This window comes from Felis catus, chromosome C2, assembly GCF_018350175.1.
Source record: "Felis catus isolate Fca126 chromosome C2, F.catus_Fca126_mat1.0, whole genome shotgun sequence".
Taxonomy (NCBI): domain Eukaryota; kingdom Metazoa; phylum Chordata; class Mammalia; order Carnivora; family Felidae; genus Felis; species Felis catus.
In genome coordinates, this window is record NC_058376.1 from 34544063 (window position 1) to 34563449 (window position 19387).

Consider the following 19387-nt stretch of genomic DNA (forward strand, 5'->3'; position numbering starts at 1 on the left):
GACAGTATCTCTCCATTTCCGACATTGTGAGTATTTTATTATTTCAGTCATTTTATCTTTAAGTGAAAGTCTGACTGATGGTTAAAAAAAAAGAAGAAAAAAAAAGCTTTTATAGTTTAGAATCAGAATGAAAGAGGCAAAGCAGAAATGGCATAAAGAAAAAAATAAATAACAGAATAGCTGATTTTTACTGAATGAGACTATTGTATATCCAATATATCTCAACTCTGCGAATGAACACAATGTTTTCCCTTACAGTTTTTGTGATAACACAACTCTTAAAAAAAATCAGATATACCAGTATAGTTGGTTAGTTTTGAATAATAAAGATTAAAGCAGTTGTAAAATGATAGCATTTTAAGAAATGTATATTATGAATGCAATAACCAGAGAACAGTTTTTCTAACCTCCAATTAATAGTGATTTAGAAAATGATCACCATCATCTGAGAAAAATTTCACAAATGCTAACAGTCACTGACTGGCTCAATTTCTCACAGTTTGATTTGCTTCCAATACTTCCAAAAGATAACTATTATATCCTTGCAGTCATTAAGTGTAGGGAAACCCTTTACATCAATGCCATAATCTGTTTCCCTACAATTTTCCTATAATTTACAGGTTCAACCAATTCTCTCTCTAACTTTTATCAAAATAGGCATGAGTCAAGAGACACTTCTGCCCTTTCAAGGTTTGCCATATACTTACTCTATTACTCTGTGTGTGTAGTTTGGGGAATCATAGAAACTAGGTATAACTAATCACTGGGACAGCAGGTTAGAACACAATGATTCTGAATTTTTCTAAGCATTTTAAAACTGAAGACCAATCTAAATTTTTCAGTAGCACCAAAGTTGGACAAAAGATTTTCAGTTCCCTTTACCTGAAAAACATTTCTCTGATATAAGATATGGGCTTCTATGCAGATAAGAGGATTCTGATAAGTCCAAGTCTCTTGGGAAAGATGCAATGAAACAAGTCAGGCCTAAATAAATGTTGATAGGTCTCTGTCAGTATGGCACAGTGATATATCAGGACAGGTCACATCAATCTCCTACTTGAATCCTACACAGTTTTGGTATCTGCTCTGCTTGGTGTATAACCTCGTAGGTAATTTCATTAATAAAATACAATGATAACTATAAGCCTATGATTTAGAAACAACCTTACTTTCTGTGATGTTTTGGCGTTTCAGCCACCCCCAATTTGAGAGTAAAACAAAAGGATGATAGAAGAAGTTCAAGGTTTGCAATACATGCATTGAGTTTCCTGTTTTGGCATTTAAGCGTTAAAAAATGCTCCAAGAACTCTTACTAAATGATGCTGGTCATTTTATGTAAGGAACTTTATGATGCCAATTCCAGTCACAGAGACCTCTTAACACTATCTGCTCAAAAACCTTCAGTTGATAATTGTATAGTATCATTAACAGGAATATTATGTAATTATATTTTCCACTGCAGTGTTAATTACTACAATGTGTTTATGTTGCTCTAGAGTCCTTGCAGTACAGGCAACATGAGAGAATTTCCCCAAGCAAGTGATTTTTCTTAACTATGGCTATTTATGGAATTTTGAGTTTTCTTCTTTATTAGGGTTCTGAGTATGTAAATCAATTTTCTTAGTGGTTAGGAAATGACTACCAATTATACTAAAGGTTTAAGATAATCAGAAGTAATCCTTATGATGAGACAATTACAGACATGAACAGTTTGGGGGCTCTATAATTTAGTGGTAAGTATTGGCTCTGTAACTCTCATTTTATAATTTTAATTCTAAAAATAGTTTTGATTCATAGAGCAAGGGAAAAGAAATATGAACATAATTTAAGTAGGTTTATACATAAATGTTTACGTATATTTAAATATAAACAATTGATATTTAAGTACATGTATATAAAACTGTTTAGTAAGCACATCACAGATAATATACGCTGATTAACATATATGATGCTGTTTTAGCTATTAAGCCTTAAGGATTTTGTAGTTAGGATCATATTAAGAACATATGAGACAATGTAATGTATGGCCATGAATTTCATTTTTTCTAGCTATATTTATAGTCAACACCTCAGAAGAAATCAGACTGCCACAGTATAATCCAATTCATTTATTAAGAGAGGCAAAATGCATGCTAACCTACCCAGTTACTTTAACTACCTTAGTGATTTAATCACTATGCCAACCACTAACATGGCCAAAAAAAAAAAAAAAAAAAACCCAAAAAAACAAAAAACACCCCAAAACTCCACAATGGAGCACACAATAATCTACTATATTATGTCATCCAGGCAAAAGTATTATGTTCTTCTAGGATCACAACTGAGTTGCAAAAAGTAATTATATATTTTTGAAAACAGGGTGTCAAAATTAGAATCACAAAATCTTAAAATAATTTTAAATAAAAAAAAGTTTAAAGATTTTCAATATTTACAGCTGAGGAAAAATAAAAGGTACATCTATGCCAAATTCCCTATTTTAACCAAAAGTCTACGTTTGAATTTCCAAATTTAGAATGAGAATAAATAGACTACTTCTTAATAATAAGGAGCCTAACTGGCAAAGTAATAAATGTGAAAACTATTGCCTTACTCAAATTCACCCTTGAGACTACCTGAGTTACTGTAAAGGAAACTAATTCATTTTTGATTCAATAATCTGTTCTTCCATTTGTACCACGGAATTTGAATTTATGAACCAGAGAAGAGCAAGCAAGCCTCCCTGCTCCCACCACACTGGCTGACATATAAGTAACATCTGAACTCATATAGGTTCCTATATTAGAAACCAAAATACAGAGAAATGATTGTGCTAAAATGGAGTTTCCCAATAACTGTCAGTAAAGCAAATAGAGAAACTCTGCCCTATCACTTCTTGGCATTTGTGAATGCTCTGATCTTAGCAGATATGTTTCAATGGTAGTACACACACGATTCTCCTCTCGCTTCACAGTTTCAACTGATGGAGTAGATACAGAAGACGCGGGAATATGGTACCTGCTAATGCTGCAGCATGTATGGCTATTTTAAGATTCCTTCAAGCTCTATTTGTTACTGTCTTTGAAAACAGATTTGACACTTATTCAGCAGATCCTTTGGATGACTGAGTTTGCAAATTAAGCTTTAGTAAATAAATACTGTGTAGTTGTTGTGATGGACAGAAGTTTCATGGAGAAGGAAAGAAACCTTCTCTTCTGCCCTTTATTCAAGGCATGTGGGAGGCAGAAGTGATCTCTCACTGGTGGTGGAATGAGACCTGTAGTGCCCATAGTCATGTTCAAGAAACCTGACTGGATCCCAGTACCTATGAACCAGTTTAATAAGGAATTCCATTATAATGAGGCATTCTTAGAATAGGTTTGTCTTTTAATGCATTCCTCCTCCCCCCCCCCCCCCCCCCCCCCCCCCGCTCTTCAAAGGATAACTCTGGCATGAAGGAACATGTTTTTACTGGATTTTCTAGTCTATTTGGGCTGCTTTATTCTTATATTAAAGCCAGTGTTGTTGAATTCATCTGGACCCTAAAGACATTTAAATGAGTGTTTCCTGAAGTACCAGTAGTCATTGAAAACAAGATGCTGCTGCTGCAAAGACAGAGCTAATCTTTACCTTTTTGACAGAGTTGGAGAATTCTGATATGGGCAGTGGTTAAGCTACGTTCTCACGTGCTTATGTGGGGCTTATGTGATACTTTCCACTCCGCCTGCTAATTTAGAACTGTACACATCTTATTTGGAAGATAAATTCAATTAGTACATGCAAAATAATCTCCTGACTTTTGCTGCCACTGGTTAGTTGGCTTGTTTTAATTATGACAGGATACTTTTGCTCTTACAAAATTGAAAGGATGGCAAGATATTTTCTGCCCATTCTCAAAGATTAGGAGTCCTTGCCTAAGACTATAATTTCCTCCAAATTGGGAGAAGGTCTTATTAACTGCGTGTCCTCAAAGCATCTAGTAACTTGATGTGCTTAAAATACACACAAAGGTAACTGAAGAGCCCTGACAATAATAATCTAAAAATACATGTGCGATAGCATTTTGCAGTTTCTAAAAACCCTGGCCACGGTAATGAATGAGTTGATGCCTCCTAAAAATCTCTTGCTGTAGGGAGGTTACCATTACTAATTCTCATTACACAGATGAGGGAAAATGCAGCACAGAGAAGGTTAAATTACTCAAGGTCTCACAGCTAGGAAATGGCAGACAGGGGGCTTGATCCCCAGTTCTCTGCTGAAACATTGTGGTTTTTTTCAATGTGTTACCAGGCCTCTCTCCCCGATAGAACCTTCATTGGATACATTTACGTAACCAATTGCATACATTTTGAATCACTGAATTCAAAATTTTAGAATGTTTGCTACATACAAATTTTGCCTGAACTTTTCAAATTCCTTTCAGTCTGGTTTGATTGGTTCAAGTTCAGCGTTGTTGCAGTCAGTTGCTGCTTCTCCATGATTCCTCTTTGCAAGCTGAATGATCTTCCCTAATCCCTCAGGGGCCTTTAATTCTTTCGGTTACTGCAGAACTTTAAGATAATTTTACAAATTTATTTCAGAACCTATTTTTTATCAGTCTTTACATGGCAAAACTTAATATTCTGAAAAACTACAATAAGTTTTCTTTGTGGAAAGAATCTGATAGTATCATTAAGCCCTCCCTCTTAAAAATGCATATGTATCTATACTTGTATCTAAAAAGTATCACCACCATCATTGCATACTGTTAGTGTAACACTCAAGTCTCCTGTGGCCATTGAGTTTTCCTCAGAGTTAATAATCCACAGCTCAATCTTGCTCATTTCTGCTCTGCTCATTTATTTATGCCACTGTCTTTGACAAGCCAGTTCGGCATATAATATGGTGACTTACCAAGTGACATACTTGCACAACTTTAAGAGGTGGGAATATAGTAGAAAAATGAAGGAATTAGGGGTTCCTTATGAATTCTCCTTTTTGACTTATACCTAAATTTTTGAAAAACAAGAGAATTTAACAGCTATGATAACACTGTCTATACTTTTGTTAGATATATCCTGGCTTCATAAAAGTGGAACAAATCTTAATCTAAGACCTCTCATGGTGAAAAAATTGCAGATTTGAGCCAGAGAGAGAGAGAGCGAGGAAGAGAAAGAGGACAAGAGGGTGAGAGAAAGCAAGAATGAGTTAGAGCTAGCAAAAGCATGAGAGGGAGAGAGGAGGGAGGTATATGACTGGTCAGGAAAAGGAAAAAAAAAAAAACAAAACAACATAATGTAGATGTATGGACTTGAGCTTACTACCTGGACACAAAGTAGACAAAGAATTCTTCTTCCAAATCTGGAGAGTTTCTAAATTCTACATTTTTAAAAGAATCTAAACCTAGTAATTTGAAGCAATATTCTTTCAGGTGTTAACAACACAAAGTAAAAATGAGTTATATAATTTAATGTTTTCCTCAGTAATATGAAGAAATAAGAAAATCTTAGAATGAATTCAGTCTTTAATTGACTACAGGGAAGAAAAAGATATATTTTTTTATTTACCCTTTTAAGGTGTTTTAAATTACACTTCATTAGACAGTCAATAACGGAGAATTCTGCTTGATGCAAAATATTACACAGAAAGCAAAAACAGAAGGGAAGTAAACTCTTGTATAAAAATAGAAAAAAATGCCTTCCCCTTATTTTTTGAGGAACATTTTTAATCCTATTAATAAACAAACTTCCCCAATTGTCCACCAAATACCTCCTGCTATTATTTTCCAAAACTGAATTCAGCTCAGTACCACATACACTGCCTCTGAATATTTCAACTCACTTCTTCTCTATCATCCCTGACCCCATTTCTTTGGTTTGTTTGTTTGTTTGCTTTTGTTTTCTCTTTTAACAGGTCAAAGACTTGTTGTTTCTCTGGATAAAAACATCACCTTAAAAATAAAGGGTTGGGGCACCTGGGTGGCTCAGTTGGTTAAGCGTCTGACTTCAGTTCAGGTCACGATCTCATGCACACGGTTTGTGGGTTCGAGCCCCTCGTCAGGTTCTGGGATGACAGCTGGGAGCCTGGAGCCTGCTTTGGATTGTGTCTCCCTCCCTCTCTGCCCCTCCCCCATACACACACACACACTCTCTCTCTCAAAAATAAATAAACATTAAAAAAATAATAAACGGTAAAATTGAAATGCAATGAAAAGATCTTAAAAAGCTTACTTACCAAAAGAGAACAGGGACGTTCATTATGTTTAAAAGGTTGAGAGAAAAACTCGGTACTATGGTCCAGTCTCTGGTGCCCTCCATACTCTGCTGCATCTGTATCTAGCACAATTCTGAATGTAAAGCTTTTAAGGAATCACAATGGTTCAGTGGTTAAATGAGACATTATAAAACACATTCTGAGACGGCAATTTAAAAGCGAGTATTCTGAACACTGTTAAATCATGATTTGTGTTATATACGCGCTTCTTTTCTAATATTTCAGAGATTCTTATGTTTGAAAGGGGCGCTGGAGACTATCTGGTCCACACACCCATGTGATCCTTGCTATCCTATCACAGCTTATCACATGATCATCCAGGCTGGGACACACTATACATCTTAACAGAGAATCTACTTTTCTCTTAATGTGACCTATTCTATTCATTAGGAATTCACCTCTTTAGTAACTGGAGATTTTTGACTCCTTGGGACTTTTCAATCCAGAAAAGCCATAGAGAACAGATTCAAAATGCAGTAACCTTTCAAATATTTAATAATAGTTATGCTATCTCCATGTATCCTCTGCATCTATTACTAAATACATACTAAATACAATCTCAGAACCTTTAATACTTCCTCATTTGATAAGTGTTTTTACGCATTCCCCATCTCTGAATTCATTCCAGTTCTAGATCCTGGTTATCGAAGTGAGGAACACAAAAGTGAACCAAGTGTCCACATGTGTCTGAAGATGTAGAACTAAGCAGGCCTCCTGTGCACACACAGGATCTCGTAAACATACTCCCCGCCCATGCTACAGGTATATTCATGTTGCCATCCTGTGTTCTGCTCCAGTGTAACATCCGATTTTTCATGCTGAGCTATTAGATATGTTTCATTATTGTCTTTGCAACAAAGTAAAAGCTACGGCTATTATGTTCGAATTTATGATCAGATTTTCATTAAAAAGTATCACACTGGGGTGCCTCAGTGGCTCAGTCTGTTGAGCGTCAGGCTTTGGCTCAAGTCATGACCTCACGGTTTGTGACTCTGAGCCCCACATTGGACTCTGTGCTGTCATGCAGAGCCTGCTTCAGATCCTCTGTCCCCCTCTCTGACTGCCTCTCCCCTGCTTATGCTCTTTCTCTCTCAAAAACAAATAAAAAAAATTTTAAAAATATATCACATTAAAAGTACATGTGGGTGACAAACAATGACCATAATTTCTTACTTTGGGAACCTCTGTCTGGGTAAGAGATGCGGAAGAATTCACTAAAGGAACAGTTGCTAGGAGGGGTGGCTGCATTTCATTCAATCTAGGTCAGCCTGCTCTGACTCAAATTCAAACTGATAATCAGATTATTGGCATTTAATGAGAGATGAACAGAGAAAGAACAATTGGTTGAGATTCAAAAGATGACAATTGGGCACAGGCACATTCTAAAGTCACTCAGTACAGCTGAAAATGACTTGAGCACACCACATCACTTAATGGCAAAACACAGATAGCGAAATTAAATAACTGGATACATTGTAAATAAATGGAGCCTTGTGGAATGAAAGGAACTATTAAATTTAAAGTTTAGCTTTTGCTCATCCTAGTTCGTTAAATACTTTACAAATCCTCAAAAAACAAAAAGAAGAAGAAAAACAAGTTCAATTTTAGAGAATAACGTCCTAGAATACTTTAAAAACTTTTGTAATAGAGTATCAATTATTAGATTACTAGTTAAAATTACATTATTATTGGTAGTAGTGTCTGCAGACAGAAAGTATCTCACCGAAAGCAGGGGTTCCCATTGAGTGGGCTGATATTCACTGGTAGCTGTGTTATTATAAGGATCTCATTGAATGAGTAATTACGTTACTAGAAGGGACTGGGGATCTATATTTGCTTCAGACATTGTCTGAAGACTACATTCTATTATTACATACATCTGATACTGTATTTCAAATAATATGTATTTTTTGATTAATAAAATGCAGATTCATTTACAAAGTCATAGGACTTAGAGTAAGGTTTTGCTTATATATATTTTTTCAATCAAGGATGCTGAAAGAACAATTGTTATAAAATAATCCATTTCTTTTTGACATTGAAAGGGATCATCACACTTAAAATGGCTGGAATCTACTCACTTAATATATATAATTTGTAGCTATAAAGCAAAAGCTTACAAAAGCCATAATACAACTTTCAAAACATCAGTTTGGACCTGTTTCTCTGATCTATAATTTAAAGGAAACATTCTGCTGTGGCCACTTTTGGAATTACCCAGCCCTGTGTCCATATTACTCAGGGAATACAATAACGTCCTTTGGGAAAGCAACCCGTAAACTCCAGAAATGACAATAATTTAAAACACTAGATTAAAAGTAATAATTGTGGAAGAGTCTTAGAATTGTGAATTACTACCCACATACTATTCAAGAATTAAGAAACCCATCTTTTAAGGATGGTGCTTAGAAGGACAACAAACAAAAGCAGTTATTTGAGCAACTGGGTTGATTGACTCTTGTGCTCTCACTCAGGCATTTCCATACTCCTTCTTCCTCACATGCATATGCACACACACATGCACAAACACATGTGACAGGGCACTCATACAGCACCAGTATCCCTGCAAACCCCCGTCATCCACTAAAGAACATCTCTCTGAAAATATAACTCAGAGCCAATGTATACTTATTTAAAATTATTTTTTAAATATGGTTTCCAATTCCACAGCAGACAACAAATTTAACAGGATACTCTCAGCAGGCCTTCTTCCATTCATAACTACCTCCCAACACTGAACAGAATATCTTTTCATAAAAGCTTCTCAATACATCTTTGAAACATTCAGGACAATTCTGATTCACCAAAAAAGGCCAAGTTACATATCTTATATTTTTGTATTAAAGGAAAGTAGAATAAGTTCTCTTTACTCTCCCACTAACTTACTGGATACACACAATGTGTAAGGCACTGTGCATGATAAAAAAATGACTAAGATATAGTCTTAGTTTACACACAACTTGCAGCCTGTAAGGAGAGATGATACGTGCACATGAAATGTCTATAAATAAAGCAGAAAGCAATATGCAATGAGAAGTAGAGCCAAGGAGGAAAGGTAGGATTGATTGTCTGTCTATAATGGGTTTTGAAAGCCGGGCTAGGCTGTTAAGATTCAGTTTGGTAATTAAGTATGAGAATGTTGAAGCCTGGTGAGAAAGAGTTTGACAATTAAGAAAATTAACCTAGAGGTCAGGGCAGAATAAGACGGACAAAGGAAAGACCAGGTCAGAGAGAACACTCAGGAGTCTTACAAGGGTCCAACAATAGTAGTATGGTTAAACCTGGAGAGAAGGAATGGAGAGGCATAGATATATCAATGAGATTTTGGATGGAAAAGTAAGGACACTGATGCACAATTTGGGGAGACAAAAGTAGAAGGGGAGCATGTGTGTGTCCAGAAACATGCCACCAGTTTAGTAGCAGAGCTGGGATGAATACACCAGTCGAATGTAATCTAATTACCTTACTCTCTACATCGGGGCATCTATTTTATACAGAGAAGCAGGCAGAATCATTTTGTAAACTGTTTCTTGTTTAATTCTAAAGGTGAGATTCTAAGGATAAAGTGACCAGAATGAATAGGATATGAGAGGAATAAAAATTTAAAAAGCAGATAAAGTGATATTCATCAAAATGATTAGTCTAATTCAATTTAAAAGATTGATGTTAAAAGACTGAATTCTTAACATTCCTTATGGTGTCTGAATATCTGACATTTATTGTATTTGTTCTAGATCCATCTTTATTCATTAGGTTCATTCAGTCATTTTATTGGTGAATACAAAATATTGGACCGAAAACTTTACCTTGCTCAATTTGGCAAATTATAGTAGGAAAAAAAAAAATGATAGAATGATGGAATTATTTTATGAAGATTTTTCTAAAAAAGAGGTCAAATAGGTCCCTATCCATTTGAATGTCATTTAAAAATATTATGATTTCTTCTTATTTTAAATTCAATAGCTTCCTAAGTATTTGATGTATCTATCAACAGGTTGACATAGATAAGTTTTAAGCTTTATTGTATAATCTATGTCCTTAAATTTGAACCAAGAAAGAGCCATGTTCTGGAGACCTGTACTAATAAGATTAAAGAAGAGTGAGGGCATGAAGACTCTTAAAATCAATGGCTCTTCAAATACTTCAAAAGCTGCTGTGTTTGCTCAGCCACTTGATAAAGTGTCTGTTCAAAGTATAAGGATTTTGATGTAAGAAGTACTATCATTTATATCATTCTGTACTAAACTCACTTCACTCCTGCTGATGAAGCTAAGGAAATTTATGGTAAGGTACAACCCCCAAGGTTTCAAATTGAGCAACAATGAAAGGGGCTCTCCAGTCACTAGGTGACCATAAAAATGGCAAAGATGGTAAGTTACCATATATCTTTACATCTAAGCCATCATCAATTTTAAGATGAATTATTTTATATATCCCCAATAAAGAGAGAGAAAAAAATCACTACCATGGCATTTATTGTAGGACATACCCCGATGGAAGACACGCTAAAATGTGGAAAAAAATGCACCCCTTAGAATATATGCATTTATTATGTTATTTTCAGATCTGATTCTTTAATCAACCCACCCACATTATTACAGCTGCAATAACTTCTGGGAGCTCAATGATCCCAGGAGAGAGAATCTCCGTCAAAGGCAGGAAACATCCTGTAAGAAATTTAAGGAATTGTGAACAAACATCTGGTAGAGTAAGAACAGGTGCTGGAAAGCAAAGACAAGTTTATATTTTTAACAGCGTAAAAATAACTACCAGCACAGGACTTGGCACAGTGTTCTAACATAATCCTCCCATTTTTATGTTTCATGAATTTAATTTTTTTATTGCCACTTACATTCCACAAAATCTTCAGTTACACCTGTTGGCCATCTTAAAGAGACATCCCTTTATTTTACAAATATTGCTAAATTGAGCCGAGGCAATACTCTGGGTCATACATTACAACTTTTATTTGCTCTCTCTGGTCTTCTTCCAAATACAAAACTAGCAAAGACTTGTGATGTGTAGTTATGTATATTATTAATCTGTATGTGTGTTAATGTGAGGTGTGTGTGTGTGTGATTTAGGCAGTCCCACAATTAATTCTGTGACCTTAAATATATATTAACTTAAAAATTCATTGTTGAAAAGGAATTTTGGTATTTTAATTATTTTTTCAAAACTATTTTACAGCAATGTGGCATTTATGACTACATTACTTTTGATGGAAAATATCCATTTAATTTTTTTTTCTTTTCTTTAGTTTAAAAATCCCCAAAGATTATATTTCTAAAACAAAATTAAAACAGGGAGAAATGTGAAATACATAAAGGAATTTACTATTGAATATAACCAAAGTATATTTTAAGATATAATAAATGCCACAACACAGCATCTCTCTAAGGTAACCATCTTTTTTTTTAATTTTTTTTTTCCAACGTTTATTTATTTTTGGGACAGAGAGAGACAGAGCATGAACGGGGGAGGGGCAGAGAGAGAGGGAGACACAGAATCTGAAACAGGCTCCAGGCTCTGAGCCATCAACCCAGAGCCTGACGCGGGGCTGGAACTCACAGACCGCGAGATCGTGACCTGGCTGAAGTCGGACGCTTAACCGACTGCGCCACCCAGGCGCCCCTCTTTTTTTTTGTTTAACTCTAATTAGTTCATATTAAAGTTTTGGTATCTGTAAAAAGCACCATCTTCATGCATGAGCTACACATAAGTATTCAAGTTTGTGAGCACTGTCTTCATTAAAAGTTTAAATGACAACCACATGTTTTAATTAAGTACAAAATATATTTCTAGTATATTTTAGGATGTGCTCATTTCATCAACAATAGGTTTCTGCAATTAACTACAATTCCTTCAAGTGTACTTCCTTGGCTGTAAAATTTTTAGAAACTGTATAATGCAGAATAGCAAATAAAACAAACTCAAAGGATGAGGGGCTCAAATACGATCTACCATATTAATTAATGGAGTGCTATGCTTTTTGAGATAAATTTTCATGCAAATTATTAGTTTATTCTTCAGCATGCATGCTTATAATGACACACACCAGTAAATAGCAAATTGAATGATAATACCAAGTATTGTGTGTCACATATCTCTCTATGCAAACAGGAAAATTATTCTAAATACTTTACAGAATACTTCGACTGACCTAACTAGAAAGTTTTTATTTGTCTTAGAAGATTATATAACTTGAAATAAAAAAATGTCATTGTTTCTCAATAACTCAAGATAGAATAATAATGAAAAAATATGCCCACAGTTAAAGTCTAATAATGAAAAAAAATATGCCCATACTTCTAGCCTAACCATCCTGTAAAATTGTTGCTTTTTGTCTGTGACATTAAGGATTACCCAAAGAACTTGTAAATTCAATTATTTGATGAAGCAATAGCAATTATTTAGAATTGAAAAAGAAAAAAATAAGATTTTTATTCACCTTATAACCACATACTTTGTCATCTAAATGAGTTTTGACCATGCAGATTCAACATTTTTTACAAACACATTGAGCTTCTGAACTCAAAATAATTTTGACTTAGGCTATAAAGAAACACCTTTTCCCAAACTTACTTAATACAGCCTTCAATGGAATCCAATGAAATATACATAAATGGAAAAGATAATTGGAAACTTCAAAGTCCCTGAAAAATAATGACAATTATAAGCAGTAAGTAAGTGTCATCTGTGCTGCCTTGCAGACAGACTGGGATAGGAGAAATCATCCTTTAAGAGTAAAATATGGTGGGTTCATCCACATGCTTTGGGGACCAACAATTACTTTCGAATCCCAATTCTGGCAATTGCTAACTGTGTGTCTCTAAGAAAGTTACAGAACTTCCTAGAGGCTCAGTTTCTCATTGGTAAAACAGAGGTGCCATATCAGAGGCTGAGAAGATTCACTGAAGCAATGTATAACCAGTGCTTAACATTGTGTCTAGTGTTGGGGAAGATTCTCAAATGATTAGCTGCTGTTTATATTATTATTACAGACCCTGGACCATTTAAACTGATGTCATAACAGATGAAAAATGTAAAGAGGGTCTATTTATTCTCTTACTTTTTACACCCAGTTTGGCCTCTTCTTCCTTAATGACATTTACTTTCATGCCCTTACTCCCTTGACTGTGTTCTCACTAGAATTCTAACACTTTTCCTATTATATAGAAATTTAATATTAAGGATTAGTAAGACAGTACATCAATCTCTTTAAGAACTAGATACCTTTTTAAATTTTCAGGTTTTTAAAAATTTTTTATAGGCTTTTAAAAATGTTTATTTATTTTGAGAGACAGAGAGAGGAAACACACACACACACACACACACACACACACACACACACACACACAAGCAGGGAGGCGCAGAGAAGGAGAGAGAGAATCCAAAGCTGGCTTCATGCTGTCAGCGCCGAGCCCAACGTGGGGCTTGATCTCATGAAGCCTGCAGTCACGACCTGAGCTGAAATCAAGAGTCAGATGCTCAATCAACTGAGCAACCCTGATGCTCCGAAGTTTTATTTATTTTTTTTTATTTATTTTTTTTTAATTTTTTTTTCAACGTCTATTTATTTTTTGGGACAGAGAGAGACAGAGCATGAACGGGGGAGGGGCAGAGAGAGGGAGACACAGAATTGGAGACAGGCTCCAGGCTCTGAGCCATCAGCCCAGAGCCTGACGCGGGGCTCGAACTCACGGACTGCGAGATCGTGACCTGGCTGAAGTCGGACGCTTAACCGACTGCGCCACCCAGGCGCCCCAAGTTTTATTTTTTTTAAAGAAAAGTTCTCCTCAAGCTTCTGAGAAAGATTGGGAAACTACTCTGAATACTCTAACTGAAAACTAGCACCTCCCTACGCCCTCCTGTACATGTTCTAGTTTTTCACCATACCATTATCAACCTTTAATATACTATAAGCTTAACTATTTCATTTTTCTACCTTTCTTTATTAAAATGCAATATCTTTAAGGGATTTCTGTCTTTACCCACTCCTCTCCTTACTTTCCTACTACCTAAGGCCTGGATTAATACCTGACATATTTATTGAATGGATTTTCTTTTCATTAGATTTTCTTTTCATTATTGGAATATAATTTACATCCTCCTTGGGTTTGGTCTATGAGTGCTTTTGCCAAACCTGGTGAAATAATTTAATACTACTCTGGTTATTAAAAAACACAAAAAAAACAAAAACCCAACCTTGATTTTCTTTCATTGTGTTATAGAGTTAATATTTCAGATCTGTACAATATCTCTTCTAATACAATCCCATTTCATTATCTACAAAGTTTTACTTGGACATATTAAAAGATTTATTTCCTTCTTTTTGGAGCAGTCACAATAGTAAAATAAATGCATGTCAGATTGAGCTAGTTAATTCTTAAAGTGATTGGTATGTGCCCTGGAGACAGCCATTTTATATAATTGTTAGTTTAAGTGGATGATTGATTACATATTTACTAAAGTCAGCATATAAAGACCTGTATTATCAACTTGACTGGTTAGCTTTCTTTATACAGATGACTGAACTTAAGCACAGAACATTAAAATGACTGGCCAAAAACCATACATATACATACATACATTAATACATGTATGTTTGTATATAAAACATAAAAAAAAATACATAAAAAATAATTTGGCAGGGCCAGGGTAGACATATAGGTATGATATGTTCTACCACTCTATCACCATTGCTACTGAAAGAGTGAAAAGTGTATGAACATTAAAATACTTCAACATTTGAAAGCTGATTATTTAGCATTGGTAGTAAACATTTTTTTCTTTATTTGAAGTTATAACTTATGTGTGTAGCTAATGTATATTCCTCTTTCTCTTGTAGGTTTCAAACCAAATAGAAAATCATAATACCCTGGGGCTCACTCAGTGCTTTAGAAAACTAAATGAGAATGGGTTGAGCTAGTTTCCCTAGAAAAACTGTAAAGAAAAGCCTGCAGGCCTGTGTGTGTGTGTGCACGTGTGTGTGCGCATGTGTGTGTGCATGGGCATGTACCCATACATGCCCCATCACTCCCCGTTATTCCTGAGCACTTCTGGGCACTCAGCCCATAACTATCATAACTGTATCTAGATTGATGACTGTAAGGGAAAAGATTTGAAGTAAACATTTCCCCACAGGCACTAAAAAAATGAGTGACACAGTTTTAAACACACACACACACATGTGACTGCTAATAAATACATTTTCCAGGGGCATAATGAATCTGATACAGTAGTTTGCAATCATCTTTAAAACAGTCATATTGGTTACTCTTACTAGGTAGACATGCAAAATAATACAAGCAAAGAGCAAAGCTGAGAAGTTATTTCCACAAAGTGCTTGCTTGTACAATTCAAAATGAAATAACAAATGTTTTGGTATGATAGTCAGACATGGAAATGAATTATATAATTCCAATGAACAAAATTTCTGGCAGGTTTTGAATCAAATTCTATGTAGATTTAATTATTTTTTCATAGTTATTTCACAAATGTGAGCTTTATTTGCAGTATCCAATTATTATTAAAATTCCAAAGTGATGACACTATTATGGTCATGAGAGAGTTAATCGAATGCAGTAATATGATTCCGTATACCCTTTAGGTACATTGAGGCAGCCAGTAGACAAAATGTCACCAGGAGTGAATTTCCTACATTCAAAATTATTAAGGTAAGAAAAGGAAATATATACAATTACATGCTTCTAATATAAATCTACACGGAGGCTCATCTCCCTAAATCTGTCCAAGACTGTGTCTCTTGTGTGTGGCTAAAACAAATCAGAACTCCCATGCTGTAAACCTATGCCGGTGATATGGAGCTCCCATGCATGTCGTAACTTCCACCACTCGGGGAAGAACAGGAGCAACAGATTATCAGGAAAGCTGATGAAAGCAGACCTCTTATCCTTCACTTCTTTGTAAGTGTCTTCTTCTGTTCTATGGGATGCTTAATCCTCAAACCCTTTTATTCTTCAGTATCCTTCAGGATCTACACTTTCCCAGTCAGCACTTGAAGCTGAAATATACTTAGGTTTATATCTTGGTTTAATAAAAAAAAAAAAAAAAATGAGTAGTCATTTTTTTTTCTTAAGAAAGTTATTTTACCCCTAGAAAAGTTTACTTTTAAAATGAGTATATTTGTTAAAAAAAAAATCCTATTTAAACTGATCTGTGTTTGAGTATGTTAGAAACTAGGATAGTTTAACACTGTGGAAAAATGACATTTAGTCAGGGTTACCATTAACTCTTACAAAGAAATGCAAAGAAAACATAAAATTATAAGTAATTAGTGAGACACCCTTTACTGATTTTAATGGCATTTTGACAGGGCAACAAAAAAAGTGAATTATCTGGTGCCCATATGAAAGACTGCTGGAATTAAGGGAAGTAGATTTAAATCACATTTATTCACTTAACTAGGAATATGATCTTGTGAAAGTTAGAAATCTTTCTAGTGCTCATATTTAGGTTGAGGATAAGAGAAGTCAAGGTGAATAAAAGCATTCACACACTGTAAAGTGTTATGCAGATTTAATTTTTGGTACTAATTTAGAAACCATGTCCTAAAATATATCTTCTAACCCAACCAATTTTATCTAATTTCAATGGGCTGAACCAGGTCATGCTAGGCTTCTTCTACCTCTCAAAAGTCTATGCTTCTATGCTGCTTGGTATTTCCCAGTGGTCATTAAATACCACAGAACTATAGTCGATGTAGGGTACACCTCAGCATAGGAGGGGTGATTAGGGACCATCTTCACAGGGTTGAAGCTCTGAGTGTGTGTGAGTTCTTCAAAGGAAGAGCGCAAAGAAGGAAATAAAATAAAAACTTGGATTTGGACCTGAGGAAACAATAGCACAAAGTGGGTACAGAGGAGAGGGGAATCAAGACAATGCTGCAGCAGATGGAAAAATGGAGTAGGAAAGAAAGGTGAGCCAATGATGCCAGAATGTGGAGAGGATTTAGCCAGGAGAAGACTGAATTCCAGGACGGTAAAAACAGAGAAATCAGCTTGTGGCGGTGAACTGGGGAGCAGGAAATGAACAAAGTAGGAAGTGACAATGTAGATAACCGAGGGGATTTGTAGCTACTTCTCTCATCCTTTCCTTTCCTTCTTTATTTATTTTTTTTTTAATTTTTTTTTTCAACGTTTATTTATTTTTGGGACAGAGAGAGACAGAGCATGAACGGGGGAGGGGCAGAGAGAGAGGGAGACACAGAATCGGAAACAGGCTCCAGGCTCTGAGCCATCAACCCAGAGCCCGATGCGGGGCTCGAACTCACGGACCGCGAGATCGTGACCTGGCTGAAGTCGGACGCTTAACCGACTGCGCCACCCAGGCGCCCCCTCCTTTCCTTCTTTAAAAAAAAAATACATTTAATTAAAAAAAATTTTTTTTTTCAACGTTTATTTTTTTGGGGACAGAGAGAGACAGAGCATGAACGGGGGAGGGGCAGAGAGAGAGGGAGACACAGAATCGGAAACAGGCTCCAGGCCCTGAGCCATCAGCCCAGAGCCTGACGCGGGGCTCGAACTCACGGACTGAGAGATCGTGACCTGGCTGAAGTCGGACGCTTAACCGACTGCGCCACCCAGGCGCCCCACATTTAATTTTTTAAATTAATTTTATTTTATTTGAGAGAGAGAGAGAGAGAGAGAGAGAGAGCGAGCATGCACAGGTGGGGGACAGGGAGAGAGAGAATCCTAAGCAGGTTCCACACTCAGCACGGAGCACAATGTGAAGCCTGATGAGAAGCCCGATGAAGGGCTTGATTCTACAACCCTGGGATCATGGCCTGAGCTGAAATCAAGAGTCAGATGCTCAACCGACTGAGCCACCCAGGCACCCCACCTTTCCTTCTTTTTATGATCAAATTTCTAATGCATTTTTAGGTCAATGATGATGCCAGTAATGTTGGCTATAGCAGGTAACACTGAGCTCATGGCACGTGGAGGACACTATCACTAAGCCTTTCACATGCATTAATGCATTTAATTCTGACAATAATTCCACAAGTAGGTGTTTTAAAGATGAGGAAACCAAGAAACAGTGCGGTTACTTTCATAACACGAATAAGCTGCAGGGAGAACTTGAATGCTTCGACAGTCTTATTCTACCTTCAGAGCACAAGGTTTTAACCACTATTCTAGTAATGAGAACAAATTTCTCTACATCTGCAAATATAGGAACTGGAAATACAACTACTGAGCCATTGGGAGATAAAAATGTTACAGTAAGAGAACAAACTGAAGAAAATAATGTTTCAGAATCAGAAAAGAGGGCTACCATCAGACAAACATATTTTTCGTGTTTTCCTTAGCTAGGAAGAAAGACAGAGTGTTGAAAGGGAAGGTACTGAAGGGAAAATAATTGACTATCTCTAAATATAAACTGATGGAGAAAAAAAAATTACAGTAACGTTTATAATTTTACAGACAAAATAATTTTCTGTCTTAATGTTCCTGTAATGAAACACTTATTGTGCACCAGTAAAAGGTAATATGATTGCATTTCATTAAGTTATACGTTAATTAAATAATTATTCTCAGTAACATCTAAAGAATATTTTCCTTATTCAATAATTAATACCATATAGCAACCAAAAAGAATCAATTAATTTCACAAATAAACCTCACATACATAATAGGAATCAATTAGATATTTTCCCACCATTCGGCCAACAAATACTATATTAATAGAATTAGAAATGGTTTTTACACATGGTTATAACTGAAGCCACTGTTTCCAAGAACACACTGTGTATAGCTCTACTTTTGCCACTCTTCTCTGGAGAAACAAAACTTTCTTTTGGTTGTGGCATCCATATATTTAATAAATACATTAATTGTAGTGAACCAGTAATTGTATCATGGTTTAATTTTAAGAAACCTCTAGAGTATTCAGGTAGCATTTTCACATATAAATGAAACACTGACTATTCAACTTGATCCTGTGAGATTCTCAGTTAGAACAGCTTAACAGAAAATGATGAAAATGAAAATACCTCACTTATATAAAATCTAAACAGCATTCTGGCATAGAGGAGATATTTACTGAAACAAACAAACAAACAAACAAACAAAAACAAAAGCAAAAAAGCTAATTTCTACTGAGATCCAGAAGAAAAACGTAATTTAAAATTCAG

General features: G+C 35.5%; 1 protein-coding gene across 4 annotated transcripts in view; it reads right to left on the minus strand.

Moving 5' to 3' along the window:
• Positions 1 to 19387, minus strand: part of GBE1 (1,4-alpha-glucan branching enzyme 1) — a 290641-nt gene that overhangs the window by 23661 nt on the left and 247593 nt on the right. For 3 of the 4 annotated variants that reach the window (XM_019839239.3, NM_001009872.1, XR_002162120.3), the window contains 1 exon segment: positions 6190 to 6307. In XM_019839239.3, coding sequence (XP_019694798.1) covers positions 6190 to 6307 — 118 coding nt within the window. 4 annotated transcript variants of the gene reach the window in all.